Raw genomic sequence first — 19,648 nt, 5'->3', positions numbered from 1 at the left:
CTAGCAAACAGACCTCACTCTGGACTTTTCTTTTAACGTCTGAACCAATTTAAACAGAGGTTGAGGGGGAGAGCAATGACAATTTGTTGCATCACGAATCATGCTGGCTCTTCCATGCAGTTACTAGTCTCCCTTAGAAGTGAGCTAGAAAGGCTTACAAATAATCACTTAGACCTGACCTCTTTAAAGGTATCTATGCTATATGTGTCTAATAAAAAATTCAAAAAGAAAGATCCTAAATTTTATACCCAAGGACAGCTTAATTTTACCGGCATGATTCAATGTTGCTATACCCCTTCTGAAGTATACACCGATTTACCTCTTTCTGCATTGACATCTACCATCCCCACACATGTGAAAGCAACAGTCACCTGTACATCTACACAGATTATGTTCACCTAGTGGAGCTCATAAAGCAGGTCACAGGATGGGACTGGAAAGGTAGACAGGGGCTGCATCACCATATCCATTCTATGCTAACTTTTGATTTTATACTGAAGGCAATGGGGAACCAGGAATATTTTAAGCAGAAAACTACAAGGATCAAATCTGCATTTTAAAAAGACCATTCTGACAGCAACACGGAAGTTGGATGAAAAGAAAGACAAATCTTGAGGCAAAGAGACCTAAGGCCGCTCAAGTAATTCAATTTTTCAAGCGAGAAATTATGAGAAATTATCCAAACTTAAGCAATAATAGAAGACACTGGAGAAGTGGTGACAGATTTAGGCAGTTCTGCAACTGGGACCCAGGCTAATAATTTTAAAACTTAGAGTCATACTAGCGTTATCAAGTGGGTAAAACCTTCAAAGCTTATTTAAACTCATAAAGAAAGGCAAATGAACAACTTTTCTAAAATTGCCTTCATGCTGTTAAGATAGTGACAGAAAGCCCAAAAATTGTCCCTTAGGTTCTCTGAGTAACCAAGTGTCTAAAGGTATTATGCCTAAAACAAAGCTCCTATTCAGTCACCACAGCCAGCATCCTAGTATGTTACCATTGAAAGGGCAAGACAGGAAATGAATCAATAAACCTCAGGCACATGCTTGGCCTGGAAAGACACAGAAAGCGTATCAAGGAGCAGAAATCTGAAAACAAAGGCCCTGGGTAATTTAATTACCAGGCCGGAATCTGCTGACTACCGGTTTAATTGTTTGAACAGTGCCCAAATTGTCTGACAAGGTGACCACCCTATGATTTTTGCACCGTTTACTGCATGTGACCACCCAGACAAATATGAGAAATAGTTCTAAAGAACGCAGGAATCTTGAATAACCTTCATTAATCACACCTATGATTCCGAAGGAAAAATTTTTAAAGAGTCAAATCTTTTTATAAATAACTCAAGGCTCTTTTTAGCAAATTCAATTACCACTACATCCTCCATGCTGTCAGGTCAAGAAAATCGTATCCTTCAGAGATGAGCACAACTGCTATAGAAGAACTGGGTAACAAAAATTACTCAGAACAAATTTATATGCTCTTATTTACCATTATAAATAACTCTGAAAATGTTATTTTAGGGAGGTGTGGGAGTTGGAAGAGAGAATGTGACTGCAGGGTGGTAACTAGAGGAAGCCAATTTTCTCCCTTGATTCAGTTAGTATTTCCTCATTCATGTTTATCTCCTGAAGAGTAAACCAACAGAAAACTCCTTTCAGAAACTGAACAAAGAAGCACCTCTGACTGCCTAACCTGGCAGTGTGCTTCTACTGCCTTCACCGAATAAATAAGGTGTATAAGGCCAAAGTAGACTGTTACATTCAACATTCATTCAACAGGTATTTAAGTTTATGTGGTGTCGAATCCTCAGCTCCGAAACTAGTAGAGATAAAAAGATACACACACTTTAAATAATAATGAAAGGTAATATATAAATTCTAAAATGAGTTATACAGGAGAAAGAACTATAATGGTCTCATAAGAGAAAATCAATGTAGACAAAATTAACTGAGAAAGACTTTATTGAAGATGTGGAACTTTAGCTAGGCATTTATAAAAGGCAAAATCTGAATATGTAAAGAACAAAGGGCTTTCTAAGGCTCCAGATCCACATGAACGTAGATTTGGAAATTTACACATTTCTGTTTGGAGAACCACTATGGAAATCAGCCATATAGATTTTTTGGTCAAATAGGTTAGATTTGGTAAGAAGGCCACTGGATGGTTTCCAAAGTACTGGAGATGGGGGCTCAAAGGCTTCCAATTTTCATGAAAGATAAAAAAGAACAGTTATATCCACTAAAACGGACAAAACCATTACATGCTTTGCCTGGTTTTTGAGTTGTAATGACAACGTTACATTTAATGGTATCTATCATAATTCAATTCAATCAACTGACACGCTTAAGGGGATAAAGGGAGGGCAGAGAATCCTTAAGGCAGAAGGAACAGTAACATGCAAAGTCACTAGGACAGAAGAAGCTTAAGCTCAAAGAACTTTAAGAAGACACACAACCAGTTAGTGCAGAGGAGTTGATAAAAGCTCTAGCTCTGAACTCAGATTTCGGCTTCGAACTCTGGTTATGCCACTTTTCTTGCTTGCTCTGTGAGGTAGGCAAACTGCTCAACTGTCTCCTGTACTGTAAAACAGAGATATTAACAGTCCCTATCTTATAAGGTTTTCAGAGGACGAAATGACGACAGAATGTGTATGGACTTATTAGCACAATGTCTAGCACATGTAAGTGTTCAAGAAATGATAATCTTTACGATTTTTAAAGCCAGGGTGTGTGGAGTATAATCACGCTTGCTGGCCTTGATAAGAATCCTGGGCTTTATTCCAAAAACAATGGAAGTCCTGCAAAGTTTTAACAGTTTTAATTGAATTTTTGTTTTAAAAAGATGCCTTACTTTGTGTCTCTAATAAGAAACCCCAAAGGAAAAATGTACTGTAGAATTTACTACCAAGAAAAGTTCTGCTTTGAGGAATAGGTATCTTTCTTTCTCTTAGATAAAGTTCTGTAAATGACTGTATCTCTCTTTCACTTTGAAAGCCAGAAAGCTTAGGGCCAAATGTGAAGTTCTTGGGCCCTACTGCCTGCATATTTGTGTTTCCTCCTCCTACCTCCTACGAGTGCTTTCTACTCTTACATAACATTTTCTGATTCGTTATTATTAGTAGTATTAGTATTTAGAGACAGAGAGCATGGACATGAGCGGGGGAGAGGGGCAGAGGGAGAGAGAGAGAATGTGAAGCAGGCTCCACACTCAGCATGGAGCCCAAAGGAGGACTTGATCTCACGACTGTGAGGTCACGACCCGAGCCAAAATCAAGAGGTGGACGCTTAACCAACTGAGCCACTCAGGGGCCCTTCAGTTCTTTATCCTTGTTTATATTTTAGAATTATTGTTTTTGTATTATTTTCCTTTAAAGCTATTTCAACTGTTTACAGCATGAGGTGCAATCTAATTAATTAAACCAAAAAAAAGGGCATAAACAGCATAACCTCATGATGCATGAATCATGATGCATTCCCAGCATGCTACCTAAATCACTCTTTTGGTGTAAACCTAGTCAGATGGAGCAAGAAAACCAGATGGCACAGGAAACCTCTCTCTATGCAAAGAAAGAGCAGATGAGGAGCATGCAAAGACCTAAGGCCTTTCCGGAATTAGCAGGACACAGTTGGGGTAACCAGTGCCAAGAGCAGAAGAGAACTGGAAAGTGGCAAGCTGCTGAGAAGTTAAGTACTGGTTCAAGGTTAGAGGTTTTGTTTTTGCATATGAATGTTTTTTCCCAAAAGAACTTCACCCTCTTCATTTTGGTGGTTCCACTGTCCTACTTTCTTAGCTCATGAGACCTCTTGGTTGCTTCACTTATCTCCCTCCTGAACTTACACCTCCTGGTCAGCCATTTCAACTGTGACCTCTCTGGCCACAGCAATACCTACATGGATCTGACCTTCTGTCATTGCAATCCCTAACCTGGCTCCTTCTTATTGTCTACTTTTTCTCCTGCTGGGTTGGAAAGCACTGATGACTGTGAGTCTACCGCGAACTCCCTCACTGCTAATTACTGACGCTTTTATTCATCCCTTGAATATCATATGAGCACCACCAGCTGCTCTAAACCTTTCCCCACGCTGCAGTGTCTGACATACTGCTCTTTCCCTGACTTTTCATCTGCTACATTACATAATGAATTCAATCTATATTAACCAACTCCTCTTGCTTCTATTTCATCCCAAAGCTACATCCTCAGTCATGTCCTCAGCACAAACTCTAATTCTCACTGGGACTGCACCTATGCACTACTTTCTCAGAGAAGGAGGAATTCCTCTCGTCTAAGCTAACCTTCCCTCTGTGCTTCTGATCCCATTACCTCCTGTCTACCCTGGGGTCTTGTTCCACCAACCATTCCTTCTTTCCTGCCTATATTCTTTTCTAGCTTCTTCACACCAAGACCACTACCACAAACAAAACCATGACATGGTACTGAATTCTATAGACTCTAATTATCCCTCAAATCTGTCCTTCTCTCCTCCCTTCTACCTTCAAGACCTCAAAAATAATTTTTTAGACCTTTCTTCCTCTCCTCACTATCCAGGCGTCTATAAATTCTTGAAATCTGGCTTTATTTCCCCATTTATTGAAAATCACTCTCTTCCAAGTCACTGGTGATCTGACGACGACCAAATACACACCCCCTTCACTCTAGGCTCTCTCCCCTTTGTCTAATCAGGACAGAAACTGTCCTTACTTCCCAAGACGCTCTTCTGCTTCACCAATCCCACTTCTCCCAACTGCCTTCTAAAGAAGTCGTCATCAAAACTCACATCTTATTCTTAGCCTTCTTCTAAGATCTCATTAATTACAGCTTCACTCAATCATGTCTATGCAGATAATTCTCAAACCCAGAAGTAATAAAGAGTATAGGGTGGAGATTTATGTGCATAGACGTGATGAGTAAAGCTGTATAACCACCACTCAAATCAATAATTTACCATCACCCAAGACAGTTCCCTCTTGCCACTGGTCAATTCCCGCCCCCCCCCATAAACAGTAAAGAGACCACCACCTTCCAATTTCTATTACTATGTATTTGTGTTGCCTCTTCTAGAGCTTGATGTAAAGATAACCAACTGTACGGATATGCTCTTTTGCATCAAGCTTCTTCCACTCAGCACCATGTGTGTAAACTTTATTCACACTGGTGCATGTGGAAAGTAGTTCGTTCCTTTCTACTGCTGTGCTGTCTTCCATTCTATTGCTTTACCACAATTTGTTTGGGAGACATTCTCCTGCTGCTGGACATTTGGGTTGTTCCCACTTGAGAAAAAGTTGCTATGGTAATTCTTGTACAAGTTATTTTACAGACATTTGTTTTCATTTTCCTTGGGCAAATACTCAGGAATGGAATTGCTGGGTAAGAGGTAGACGTACATTTAACTCGGTAAGAAACTGAAAAACGGTTCTCTCAAGAACGTGGTTGTACCATGTTACACTCCCACCAGCAGTATATGCGAAACTTGTTGCTTCAAATCCTTACTGACATTTAGTAGTATCATCAGCCTTTTAAATTTTAACCATTCTAGTTGACATGTAATGTTATCTCATTATAGTCTTTAATTTCTCTGATGACTAATAAGGTTGAATGATTTTTCATGTGCTTATTATTTGACCATTCATATATCTTCTTTTGTAAAGTGCCTGGTTCCAGTCTTTTGCCAATTGTTAAACTGGGTGGTTTTTTTTTTGTTTTGTTTTGTTTTTTACTGTTAAATTTAACTTCTCTTTTGAAAGGGGTTTGCTTTCATATCTTCAATGGCCAAAAGGTCATATCAAACTAAATGTCCTGGTGTTATCTCCAACAGCACCTTTAAAGTCTAATTTGTAATTTTTTAGTTGGGAACCAGACCTCTCTATTGCTGTCAACCACATCACAAATGTTCTTCAATCGTGTTTGCTTTAAATACTAACTCTTGAGGTTCTCCTCTTGACAGCCAGTCAATAAGAACTCTCGAGAGGTGGTAAATTATTAACATATAGGCTCTGGGATTGCAAGGGTCAAATCCAGACCCCACCACTTACTGGCTGTGTGACTTTGGACTGTGAGTCTTTCAGCGCCTAACTTCCAAGGTTTTTGTGATATTTAAATACATAAATCATATAAAGTACGTTAAATAGTACCCAACAAAAAGGGAGTACTCAATAAATACTACTTGTTATTTTCAGAATCAGAAATGCCTTTTACTTAAAATCTTATCTCATGATTCCAACAAATAACATTTTATTTTCTTTTATTTTTTAAAGTTTATTTATTTGTTTTATTTATTAAAGTTTATTTATTTATTTAGAGAGAGATAGAGACAGTGCAAGTGGGGAGGGGCAGAGAGAGAATCCCAAACAGGCTCCATGCTGCTAGCACAGGGCCCAACATAGGGCTCAAACCCACAAAACTGTGAGATCATGACCTGAGCCGAAACCAAGAGTGAGATGCTTAACCGAATGAGCAACCAGGTGCCCCCCAACAAATAACATTTTAATCTAAGCATTTAGCCTCTGACCTCTAGACAATTAAAACAGTCTATTAAATGGTCTCTTTCCTTCTCCTCTAATTCAGACCGTGCATCCTTGCTGGATTTATCTTCCTTAAAAAAGTCCTTACACACATCACCACCTTTTGGTTCTCAGACGCCCACTCCAAGAAATAATCTGAACCCTTTATCCAAACACTCAAGGTCTCTCACAACTGGTCCTTACATACACCTCTCAAAGATATATCTCCTACATATAGGACTATGGAAAGAATTCAAAAAGTATTCAAAAGATTATGCCTACAATAGAAAAAGTCAGCAGCAGCAATAAACATATTTTACTTAGGAAAAAGGAGGTAAATCTAATCACCTAAGAGAAGTGAAAGTGGTTGCCTCTGATGAAGGGAAATGGGGGTGGGGTGGAGGATGGGGAACTTATCTTGTTTCTAACAAATGCTGCAGAATTATTTGACTTCTTACAGGGTACATTTTTAACTTTTTAAAAAATAAAACTTGGAAGAGAAAAATACAGACCAAGAGAGATGAAAAAAAAGACAAAAACAAAGGAAGACTTGTTTATCAACTGAAGTGGACAGCATAATGTGTCGGTTACTAAGGGTAATCCATAGACTTACGGAAGGAATAGTCGGGCACATCCATTTACCTAGTGCAGATACCCTATTTGTGGACGGCAGAGTTTGGATTTTATCCAAAAAGCAATGGGAAGTGAAGGTAACTGAACACAGAAGTAATATAATAAAAATAGTACCTAGGGAAGATTAAACAGGAATTATATCAGAAATGCACTTGACTGGAAAAGAAATAGGGAGTGGTAAAACATGAGGTCTTCATAATTGAGACACGAGGTGATGAAAGCCCAGATTAGGGTGATGACTGTGGAAACAGAAGGATTTAATTTCAAGTCACTTTTTCAAGAACACAGGGTATGATTTGCTGGCCAACTAAATATGAAACTAAGGTAATTAAAAAAAAAAAAAAAAAAAAAGGAACACAACACCCTCTAACATAAAGTATGCACTAAAGGAATACTTATAAAGTGTAAAGAGTATGTCCAAGGTTGTAAACATTAAAGATCAACTTTAATGTATAGTTCTTAATATATAGTTTAATACTACTTATGTGGTTCTTTTTCATCTAAGCCTCCAATTGATTTAAGACATTTCTGGCTCAGAATTCACTTAAAATCTTATACATATTTGGGGAGCCTGGGTGGTAAGTCGGTTAAGCATCTGACTCTTGATTTCGGTTCAGGTCATGGTCTTACTAAGGTTCATGAGATTGAGCCCATGTCGGGCTCTGCACTGACAGGGTGGAGCCTGCATGGGATTCTCTCTCTCCCTCTTTCTCTGCCTCTCCCCCTGCTCGCATGTGCATGCTCTCTCTCTCTTTCAAAATAAGTAAACATTAAAAACAATCTTATACCTATTTTTCACTACTTGATTAACGTTCCATGGACTGCATTTTTCACTTGTCTTTTCCTTCCTCACGGGCTTCATCTCCGAAACTGGCTGGCTGTCAGTCTCTTCTTTGCTTGCACCTACCTGAAGCTACAGTTTACTCTTTTTGTCCCCATTTACCCTAGGTATTTTATATTACAAATAAACTACACACATTGAAAAATCCCAAAATTACATTTCAATTTCTATAAAAACAATGTGATCCAAACCTTTACCATCAAGTGTCTTGGCAAGAAAGAACAATTCAGAATATTCCCTTTTCACAGAAATGACATCTGACGTGTAATAGCCATTTCTAGTTGACTCATAAAATTACACCTTCAAGCTTTAAAAATATTCCATTGGGTAAAGACTTAACCTCTTGACCCCACTGCTCTTCTCAACTACTTCCTCATTTCTAGTCTCCCTTTTTGAAGGAGAAATCTTTCTAAGAGCCATGTCTTCTGCTTTCTCCATTTTTCTTCTATTTGCTCTTAAAGCCCTGCAATGTAGCTTTTGACCCACCCACTCCACCAAAACTGCTCTTACCAACTGCCAGATACAATGGTCAACTATCATTCTTCACCTTTCTTGATCTGACATAGATAGTCATTCACACCACCCTCCTGAGAACACTTCCTGGTTCCTTGGTAACCAGGACACTGCATTCTCTTGTCTCTTTTGCTGGCTCCTCCTATTTTCCCAGTCTTTAAATGTTTGAGGGCCTTAGGAATATGACATGGGTCGTTTCTCCAATCATAGTCACTATTTAGGTGGTCTCCACCTAGCAAGAAATCCTACCGATTCTTCTTGCAAAACATACCGTGGATCTGACCCATAGCACTACGTGTATTGCCACTACCCTGCTCAGCCATCGTCATCTCTCACTTGGACTACTGGAACAGCCTGGTCTGTTTCTACTCTCGCTCACTACAATCCATTCTGAGCACAAGAGCCAGAGTGGTGCTTTTAAAATGTCAAATTAGGAGCGCCTGGATGGCTCAGTTGGTTAAGTGTCCAACTTCAGCTCAGGTCATGATCTTGCGATTTGTCACTTCAAGCCCCACAATGGGCTCTGCCCTGACAGTGCAGAGCCTGTGTGGGATTCTGGCTCTCTCCTTTCTCTCTGCACCTCCCCCTCTCGCGTTTTTTTCTCTCAAAATAAACAAACTTGAAAAAAAAAAAAAAGTAAAATTAGATGCAATCACTTCTTTGCTCAATCCCCTCTAATGGTTCCCTAATTCTTTCAAGGTTAAGAGCCAAAGTCCTTATAATGGCCTACAAAGCCCCTATAGTGCACCACTCCTGCTTCCCATTTGCCCTTCTGATCTCATCTCCTACTACTTTTCTTCCTCCCTGCTCACTCTTACTCTTCTCTCTTGCTTGCCTATATCTAGCCAGACAAGCCTCCCACTATTCCTTGAATATACCAAGCACACTGCTGCCTCAGGACCCTTGCATTTGGTCTCTGATCTCCCTGGAACCCACTCTTTCCCCATATCTACATAACTGTAGTTTCTGGTCTCTGCTCAAATGTCAGTGAGGCCTTTCCTCATCACTCTATTTAACACTGCAATCAACTTCCCTACTCCCCAACGCCCCTTCCTTGTTTTCCTTGTTTTACTATTTCCATACCACCATCTAATATGCTATACATTCCACTTAATTTTTTTATTTTATTTCTCCCCACACTAGAATGTAAAGTTCATAAGAGGGATTTTTGTCTGTTTTCTCCATTGTGGTATTCCTACCAGGTAGAACGGTATGTAACACACAGTTGGTTTTTGGTAAAGATTTCTTGAAAGACTGACTAAACTGAATAGATGAGCCAATATAAGACAGAGTAAGACAGAAATAAAAAGGAAAAGAACAGAAGACAGAAAAAAGGAAAAGAACAAGAAGAGAAGGAATGGAAGAAACTTGTCTTCCTTTTAAAATAGCTAAACTTAAAAATAATTTTGACAGGATTGGAGATTTCTGCTTTCATTCAAGACGGAGGAACAAGGACTGGATGTACCGAGACAATCCCCACAACAAATAAAAGACAAAGATATATGAGATACTGGTTTATAGCACACTGAACATCAGGCAAAGAAGAGTGATTCCTGAGAGGCAGAAAATAAGTGAGGTGAGACCTACAAATACCCTCAACTATGGCTTAAAAGAGGGTCTAGGGCACAGGGTAGGGAGGAGAACCTGAGGCAGCGCCCAGCAGAGTCCCTGAGCAAGGAGACAGACCTGAGAGTCTCAGGAGAACGAGGTGAATGGAGGTAACAAAACACAGAGTACCAAAGAAGAGAGTACACACACTGAGGAGCCCAAAGCTTTGATGTGTGAGCATCCTGGAGAGGAGACATGGCACATGCATGTGAGACAACTACCAAAACCCAGAAAAAGAACCATCTGTGAGGATTAGAGAGAACAGTGTCTGGTACCAGGAATGCTGCCTGTTCCTACTGACCAGGCTAAAAAAAACACCCCAAATCCATGGGGCATCAGATAGAGGACTCCAAAGTGGGAAATAACGATACCTAGAGTGAGCACTGCTCCAAACATAAAAGGAAGATTCAAATGACATAAATTCTTTCCTAGTAACTTAACTGTGTCTCAGATGAAAGCTAAAGAAGAGGGATAGGAATACAAAGACATATGGCAACCAGTAAGGTAAAAGTGACAATGTCTGACATAATCAAAGACTACCAGGCAGGTAAAGAGGTGGGAAAATCTGATCAAAACTTGGGAGAAACATTAACCATTCACAACAGATTCAGCACTGACAGAGATAGGAGAATTAGAAGACATGGACATTACAAGTTATTAAAACTATACTCCAGATGTTAAAAAAAGACAACTAAAGACATGGTAGATCTAAAAAAGAAAAAAAAAACACAAGGCCTCAGTCAAGCTTACAGAGCAGGAAACTGCCACGTGTGAGATGAAAAATATACTGGATGAGAGTGACGGCAAATTAGCCATCATGGAAGATCCGATGACTTCAAGACCCAGAAAGAGCAACTATCCAAAATGAAACAAAGGAATTTTTTTTTACAAAGCCTTTACAAAGGAATGTACAAAACAAAGGCAAACAAAGGATTTTTTTTAAAAAACAGAAAAAACATCATCAGTGAGCTGTAGAACAATTTCAAACAGCCTAACAGATGTATAATTGGAGTCTCTAAAGAGAAGGAAACGGGTGGCTCAGAAAAACTGGTCAAGAATGTAATGACTGAAACTTTTCTGAATTTGGTGAAAGCTGTACATTCACAGATCCAGGAAGTTCAATGAACAGAAGCATGAAGAAAACCACACAAAGGCGTATCACAACCAACTTGTTGAAACCTGTAATGAACAGAAAAAACTGGAAAAGCAGCCAGAGAACAGAGGCACATCACACACAGAGGAATAAAGAAAAAGACACAGCAGGTTTCTTGTCAGAAATGATGCACACGAGAACACAGTGGAGCAACATCTTTCAAGTACTGAAAGAGAAAAACCCAAGCTAGAAATATATACCCAACACAAATATCTTGCAAAAACAGACAAAGACTTTAGACATACAAAAACAAAGATTTCATCAGCAACAGACCTGTATTACAAGAAATGCCAAAGAAAATCCTTCCAAAAGAAGACAAATGACACCAGATCAAGGTATGTATCTACACAAAGAATTGAAAATGAAAATGTGCATCTCTATAGATGGATGTAGCAATGATGAGTCCACTAGGAAATATGTAAGATTCAAAAAAAATTTTTTTTAATCTTTATTCTTTTTTTTTTTTTAATTTTTTTTTTTTCAACGTTCGAGCCCGACGCGGGGCTCGAACTCCCGGACCGCGAGATCGTGACCTGGCTGAAGTCGGACGCTTAACCAACTGCGCCACCCAGGCGCCTCAAATCTTTATTCATTTTTGAGAGAGACAGAGTGTGAGCAGGGGAGGAACAGAGAGAGAAGGAGACACAGAATCCAAAGCAGGCTCCAGGCTGTGAGCTGTCAGCACAGAGCCTGACGCGGGGCTCGAACCCACAAACTGCAAGATCATGACCTGAGCCAAAGCTGGACGCTAAACCGACTGAGCCACCCAGGTGCCCTGGAAATACGTAAGATTTTAAAAGACAATACCGAAATCTCTTTAAAACATAAGTGACTTTTTAAACAAAAGTAACAACACTGTATTTTGTGTTTTATAAAATAAGGGATAAATAAAATGTCTGAGAAGAACATAAAGGCCAGGAGATAGAAAATAAAAGTATAGTACGTTAAGGCTCATACCATATATGAGGTGGCAAGTCATTACTTGAAGGTAGACTGTAAGTTAAAGACTTGTACGTAAATGTTCAGAGCAATTCATGTTTAACAGCCAAAACCAGAAACCAACCCACGTGTCTATTAACTCATGAATGGATAAACTGGGATATATTTATACAATAGAAAGCTATTTCTAAACTACTTACCAATAAAAAGAAATGATATGTTGATATACGCAACAAAATGGATGAATCTTAAAATAATTACACTGAGCGAAAGATGCCAGACAAAAAAGCATATACTGAATGGCCACATTTATATAAAACTCAAGAAGACAGAAACTAACATATAGTGACACAAAACAGATCAGCAGTTGCTTGGTGGTGAGGTGGGCCAAGAGAAATTATAGAGGGGCACAAAGGAACTTTGGGAATTATGGGTATCTTGGCTGTGGTGATGTGTGTGTGTGTGTGTGTGTGTGTGTGTGTGTGTGTGTGTGTGTGTGTGTATGTTATGTGTGTGAAAACTTATTAAATTGTACATGTTAAATACATGCAATTTATTGTAGGTAAATAATTCCTCACAAACGCTGTTTAAAAACCATTTTGGATTTAAATGGGCATGTTAGGGGTGCCTGGGTGGCTCAGTCAGTTAAGCATCTGACTTAGGCTCAGGTCATGATCTCATGGTTTGTTCAAGTCCCACATAGGGCTCTGTGCTGACAGCTCAGAGCCTGGAGCCTGCTTCAGATTCTGTGCCTCCTTCTATCTCTGTTCCTCCCCCGCTTACACTCAGTCTCTCAAAACTAAATAAACACTAAAAATATATTTGTAATTTTTCAAGGGTTAGAATGGATCATAAAATCCAGTTAATCAAATACTCTCTTAACAGAGATAAAGCAACCAAGTCCCAGAGAGGTATAGCGACTGGCCCAGGGTCTTACAGCTACAGTTGGGAGCTTTCTAAACCGTATGATCCACAACAGCAGGAACCATGTTATTTAGGTCACCACTATATCCTCTATACCTAAAACAATGTTGGGACGCAGTAGGAACTCAGTAAGTATTTGTTGACTAATTTTGCCCCTGGAAGGAAAGGTAAAAAATGAAGATAAAAGGAAACATAAAAGGAAAGAAAATCCCCCTTGCAATATGACTCCAAGTTTCTTCCTGTCTGTGATTCTCCCTTCTCTCTCATGCAGATGACAAAATTAAGCAACAGCTTTAAAACATAAACATCATGGGGGCGCCTGGGTGGCGCAGTCGGTTGAGCGTCCGACTTCGGCCAGGTCACGATCTCGCGGTCTGTGGGTTGGAGCCCCGGGTCAGGCTCTGGGCTGATGGCTCAGAGCCTGGAGCCTGTTTCCGACTCTGTGTCTCCCTCTCTCTCTGCCCCTCCCCTGTTCATGCTCTGTCTCTCTCTGTCCCCAAAAAATAAATAAATGTTGAAATAAAAAAATTAAAACATAAACATCATGAATACAAGAGAATAAGTTATATTCCGTATCTTTGTCATACTGAATATTTTATTGTATTCTAATCCTTAAAAGGTTCTAGTTACCAACTCTTAAACGAGCAGGAAAATTAACAGAAAATACTACATTCGTGAAGATTAGTGATATATTCAAATTAAGAACAAATTTAAAGAACAGTGAAGTGCTTACCAAAAATCTCTCCATTTTTGGCATATTCTGTCACAAGGTACAACATATTTTTGGTCTCCATTACCTATTGATAAATAATTCCATATTAGTCTGACAGGAAAGGATTTTAATTCTACTCTAATTCAACATTCTATGGAATTACAAATAAAACTACTAATAAGAGTACCCAAGTTACGAATAATTCAGAAGGTGGCAAAGTTTACACGACTGACAGTATCTTTATGCTAACTCTTCTGTGAAAAATCTAGGTTCTTTCTTTTCCAGGTTTGGCCCATGGATCAGAGGAAGCGGCACTGCCCAGGCACCTGTTAGAAATGCAGCATCTCAGGCCCCACCCCAGACCTACTGACACAGAATTCCCATTTTAACAAATTTTTTAAACAGAAAATGTGATTGTTACACACGTTCAAGTTTAAGAAATATTAATATAGATAGAAGGAGCTTTGAAGATCAACTTTTTATCACCTCACAGACTTTTCTAGCCTTGTGCTATCTGGTAGACTCTGATTGAGGAATAATAAAATAGAGCTCAGTTTATCTGGCCTATATCCTAAATAATCTGGCACAATAGGATGTTTCTCCTACTGTACTGCCATACTGTTATAAACTACTGTTATTTTAAAAACCATCTTCAAAAGTTTCTTCATAACTTCACTGCTGTACAGTTTTATTTAAATTAGTTTTCCTAGGTTGGAAAAGGAAGCGTGTCAGTGTCATTGACTTGCTATTTCAAACTATAATGAGCCAAAAGGAAATGAATTGATAAGTTCAAAATGAGCGAATTTTAGATTTTCTGTAACACTATCTTTTAATGTACTGGCACAAGCTAACAGTGAAAATTTAACTGCCATCTACTCAAAGGCTGAAGACTAATTTTGCTCTAACATGTAGGTTTAGGACTATTCCCAATCAGGCCAGAAAAGAGCTATCTACAATTTGCATCTAAATAAGCCAAACAGTAAGTCAATTAAACTGATTATTTAGCTCAAATAAAGATGGAATTGTGTGAAACATGGTAGTTGTAGCCTCAGTTTAGCTTATGGTTCATCAGACTTCTAAGGATGTGATTAGTTTCTTATAAGTGTTCTCTTTAGGAATTAAAAAAAAAAAAAAGGCTTAAAGGGAGAAATACTGTGATATAAATATGACATAAGGCACCATGTGGAGTTTTAGAACTTTGGGAATTGTTTTGAGTGGCACATCATAGCCTCTCATTCTAATGGTAACACTAATGGGTCTCCACACCTTTTTAATTGCAAATCTCTATCAATAACCAATCGTCTAGCCAGACACATATGTACATAGGCATGTACATGTAAATATATACACGTACCTGTGTATGTTTATATGAACATAGACACAAATTACATACTTGTGCTGCATAATTGTATAAACACATTATATACATGATAAAGTGCACACAAGATAAATACAAAAATACACATAGTTAGACGTTCTGATATTTTCTTATGCCCAAGGGACACTTGTGCTAACCCATGTGAGTATACACAGTGGTGGGCCAGTATCAGCTCTCTGTAGGGGGGAAAATAAAATGGCCCTGACTTGTGAACAGCTTCCTGTGGTATAAATACTCCCACCATTGCCAATTTTGGGCTACTAACATGCTATTAATTGACTCACAAAACTTCTGAAAATGTTATAGATATTACAAGCCAGTACAGGCTGAGGACAGCATACCACTGGGTGCACACATCACACCAGGGAGACACAAGTCATAGGCTAGCAGAGTGTAACATTTTAGCTTAAAAATAGTTTTCCAATATAAAAATTCTACATATTAACAAATAGAAATGTTAAAAAAATGTTTTGTATTACATTGTCATTCTTCAACATGAATTACTCTTTAAAAATTGGAGAAAATCTTCCTTTTAAAAAACACAGCTTATACTTTAAATGGGTATAGTTATTTTACAAAATTTTATCTCAATAAAGTTGATTTTTTTTTAAAAAAAAAATGGCTCATTTACTTTATCTGACAAAATAACCCAAACAAAATATACGACTTGGTTCTAAGTATTACCAAGTATGCCACTAGGTAATATGCTATTTTAACCTTTGTATTTCAAAAAGCATAAAGTGTTTTTTTTTTTAAATAAGCAAAACTGCCATATCCCCATTAATGGTTCCACCACCAAAAGACAACAGGCTTAAGTATCAGAAAAGCAAAACTACAAAGTTTTGAATTAAATACCTTACAGTCTCAGAGACAACTTAAAATTAAGCTAATAGTTTTTTACTTCCTAGTTTTTTATTAAAATACAAAAAATGGGTGTACCCAGCTTAACAAAACCATATAATCATCTTTTTTTTAATAGACTGAAAAAACTCACACAAAAGAGAAAAATGATGCAAAAGAGAGAATGGGTTGTGAGAAGCATGGAGGAGAATAAGGTTAAGTCCTACCTGGTAAAGTTTGATGATATGAGGGTGGTCTAACATTTTCATTATTTGTACTTCTCGGTAGATTTTCTCAAGGTTCACTGCATCCAGCTGAGATTTATCTATTATTTTTATCGCCACCTGCATCCCGGACACAAATAAATACAATTAGTATGTGATGGTTAATATTTTCTAGTTAAGAATCTTTTAAATATACGACACCTGCCTCATCCGCTCAAGCTTTGTCCTCCCTCCTTTCAAAATAAACATTTATAAAAAAATTAAAAATACAGCACCCCTGACACTTTGCCTGTAGGTTGCTATGACAACAAAAACTAGTTTAAATTCAATGCTCATTCAACAAATGTTTCTTAAACATCTACCACATGTGAGGCACTGCGGTAGATTTTGTTTAGGAGTATCTTTAGTGTGCCATGACAAATAACCCTGCAAAGTCGCTTTAATAAAATATATTTCTCTTTTAGTGTAACCGTAATGTTTTACTCTACTTATAAACTGAAGAAATAAAATCTCAGCAGCTTCAACCAGTTATCTCGCTGCAAAGTACCTCTAAACAAATGATCAGCCGAGTAGAAGGCAATTTCTGCTGTATTGAAACAATTTTTCTAGAAAAGTGATAGATTCCAAAGAATGTAGACATAGCTTTGGTTGGGCGGTGGTGGGGGAGCTAAATATAAAGTATTAAAATCAATTTATATGAAAGATACCAACTGGATTCAACTTTGTTTTAAAAATCGAAGCGCAGGGGTGCCTGGGTGGCCCAGACGGTAAAACATCAGACTCTTAATTTCAGCTCCGGTCATGATCTCTCGGTTTGTGAGTTAGAGCCCCTGCATTGCCATTCCCCCGCCCCCATCCTGCTCACAGTGTGGGGCCTGCTTAGGATTCTCTCTCTCCCTGCCCCTCCCCTCCCTACCCTGTGCTCTCTCAAAATAAGTAAACTTAAAAAAAAAATTGAAGTCCAAAAACTCATCTGTTAGTAATTACACTAGCTTTTCACTTCCTTAAAAGAATCTGATTTTTAAACAGTGTAGCTTCTTTCTAGCACAACTAGATAAGAACTCAAACCACTCCAAGGTTAGTAATTTGAAGGAACTGCATTTGAAGGTGAGTAACTAGGTAGTCAGAAATCAAGAATCATGTACTTTTTTCTACGCAACCTAAGAAGAACTAATTTTTTAAGAAATAGTAGCTATTTGGTTAGGAAATAAGCCGTCCTGATTTAACTAAAATTTTCAGATCAGTGGGAACCACCCAAACCTTGATTATAACAAGTTCTGAAGAAACTCTAAAATGCACTTGGAGCACCTGGGTGGCTCAGTCGGTTGAGCATCTGACTTCGGCTCAGGTCATGATCTCACAGTTTGTGAGTTCGAGTCCTGCGTCAGACTCTGTGTTGACAGCTCAGAGCCTGGAGCCTGCTTTGAATTCGGTGTCTCCCTTTCTCTCTGCCCCTCCCCTGCTCGCTGGTGCGCTCTCTCTCAAAAATAAACATTAAAAATAAATAAATAAATAAATAAATAAATAAATAAATAAATAAATAAAATGTACCTCACATTCTACCAAAATGTATTCTGCACATAACTCAGTTTTATGTTACTTTTCAAGGCAATTATTAATATCAGTTATTGTATGTGATATAATAAATAGCTCAATACTCCTAAAAGGTATCCAAGAAAATAGGACTGAGCTTGTCAATTCACTTAATTCCTTCAAACTCCTGTTTATATGGTTAGTTTTTTCTTCTTTCCTATGGCTGCTTTGTCCTTTGCTCTTGCCTTTTAAAGCTCTACTATAAGGTTTATTTCTTACCCTTCTGGATTTCTAATCTGCTGTCCACAGCTTATTTCCTGATTTGAATTAATTGTAACCCAGAGAAGAACTCAAGCCTCCTAGGGGAAATCAGATTACTAAATATAATGTATCAAATTAAATTTATTGCTGAAGAAGAAAGGGGGCAGGTCCCTCTCTAGACAGTAAAGTGCGTCCATTCTGTGATAATTATTTTATGTTTGATGGTATATTATTTATTTCTACAATCAAAATATTCTAGAAAGTAAAACATGCTAAAATATGCTAGAGAAGGAGACTGATCAATATTGTACTTGATATTAGGGACATTACTGGACCATCTCAAACCTAAATAGATTTAAAGCGACCCCCTCCCTCCTCAATCTTACGATACAGTATTATCAGTTACTTTGGGTAAGTGCTGCCACATAAAAGGATAAGTGTGTATTTTAATTTCCCCAATATTATTCCTTAGGAAGGTAATATGAAGTTTCACACATGCTTCTTTTGAGGAAAATGTCTTGTCCTCCAATTTCTAGAGGATGTCTAGATACCTGTACCCACACCAACAAAAAACTTTTATAATGAAATGCATTAGAACCAGCTAATAAATAGAAAATGAGTATCCTGATTATAATAGCTTTAACATTATGTTAAAGAAAAAATTTACACACTAAATTCCAATTAAAGCAAGGTATTACCAAGAGATACCTCATACTCTTTTGAAATCCTGGCCTCCAACAATGAAAAACTGAAAAATATATAAGGTATGTAAATAAACTTTCATAATAAGTCATAAATCTCAGGGGGTGCCTGCGTGGCTCAATCAGTTAAACATCTGACTTCGGCTCAGGTCATGATCTCACGGCTCCTGAGTTCAATCCCCCCATTAGGCTCTGTGCTGACAGCTCAGAGCCTGGAGCCTGCTTTGGATTCTGTCTCCCTCTCTCTCTGCCCCTCTCCTGCTCATGCTCTCTCAAAAATAAACATTCAAAAAATAAAAAATAATAACAAGTCATAAATCTCATTATTTAACTTTTCTCAACCAAAAAATTCTTAAATGAAAAAATATCATTCTTTCTTCTATTTTGTTTTGTAAGTATATGGACCACATTTCTATACACTTACAGCTTTGACCTGTGATCCCTTGCTTGTAAGGTTGCTGTAAGGATTATGAGAACATAAAGCACTCAAGAAAAAGTGGAGCATGTGTCAGCATGCTCCTTTTAATTGTCAGGAGTAGTCTAACTGCTACGACAAGTAGACCGCAAAATGTACAGATTCCAATACAACAGAGGCTTATTTCTTGCTCATGTAGCACAACTGGATGGGTGCAGATGCCTCCAAGCAGGTTAAAGGAGGCTTCACCACCCTTAAAGCCTTCCACAGTTACCCCAGGACTGTCTCCATTCCAACCTGGAGACAGAAGGAGAGAGAAGGAGAAAAAAGCTTGGGGAGCCCTCACGATAGGTTTTTAAGGGTTGGGCCTGAAGTGGCACACATTATTTCTATTCACTCCATTGGTGAGAACTCAGTCACATAACCGTATCTAAATGCGAAAGAGGCCAGGACACAGTCCAGTGATAGGTCC

General features: G+C 38.3%; 1 protein-coding gene across 4 annotated transcripts in view; it reads right to left on the bottom strand.

Annotated features, from left to right (window-relative positions):
• SIK2 (salt inducible kinase 2) overlaps positions 1–19,648 on the bottom strand; it is a 122,602-nt gene that overhangs the window by 87,161 nt on the left and 15,793 nt on the right. For all 4 annotated transcript variants that reach the window (XR_006297255.1, XR_006297256.1, XM_043579287.1 and 1 more), the window contains exons 2-3: positions 16,270–16,386; positions 13,846–13,909 (exon numbers count right to left, since the gene is read on the bottom strand). Coding sequence is in view for 2 of the 4 variants with exons in the window: in XM_043579287.1 (XP_043435222.1) it covers positions 13,846–13,909; positions 16,270–16,386 (181 nt within the window). In the remaining 2 variants the exon portion in view is untranslated. The remainder of the gene's footprint in view (positions 1–13,845; positions 13,910–16,269; positions 16,387–19,648) is intronic.

This window comes from Prionailurus bengalensis, chromosome D1, assembly GCF_016509475.1.
Source record: "Prionailurus bengalensis isolate Pbe53 chromosome D1, Fcat_Pben_1.1_paternal_pri, whole genome shotgun sequence".
In the NCBI taxonomy this organism is placed as follows: Eukaryota; Metazoa; Chordata; class Mammalia; order Carnivora; family Felidae; genus Prionailurus; species Prionailurus bengalensis.
Note: the sequence above shows the minus strand (reverse complement) of the source record. Positions and strands in the feature narration are given on the sequence as shown.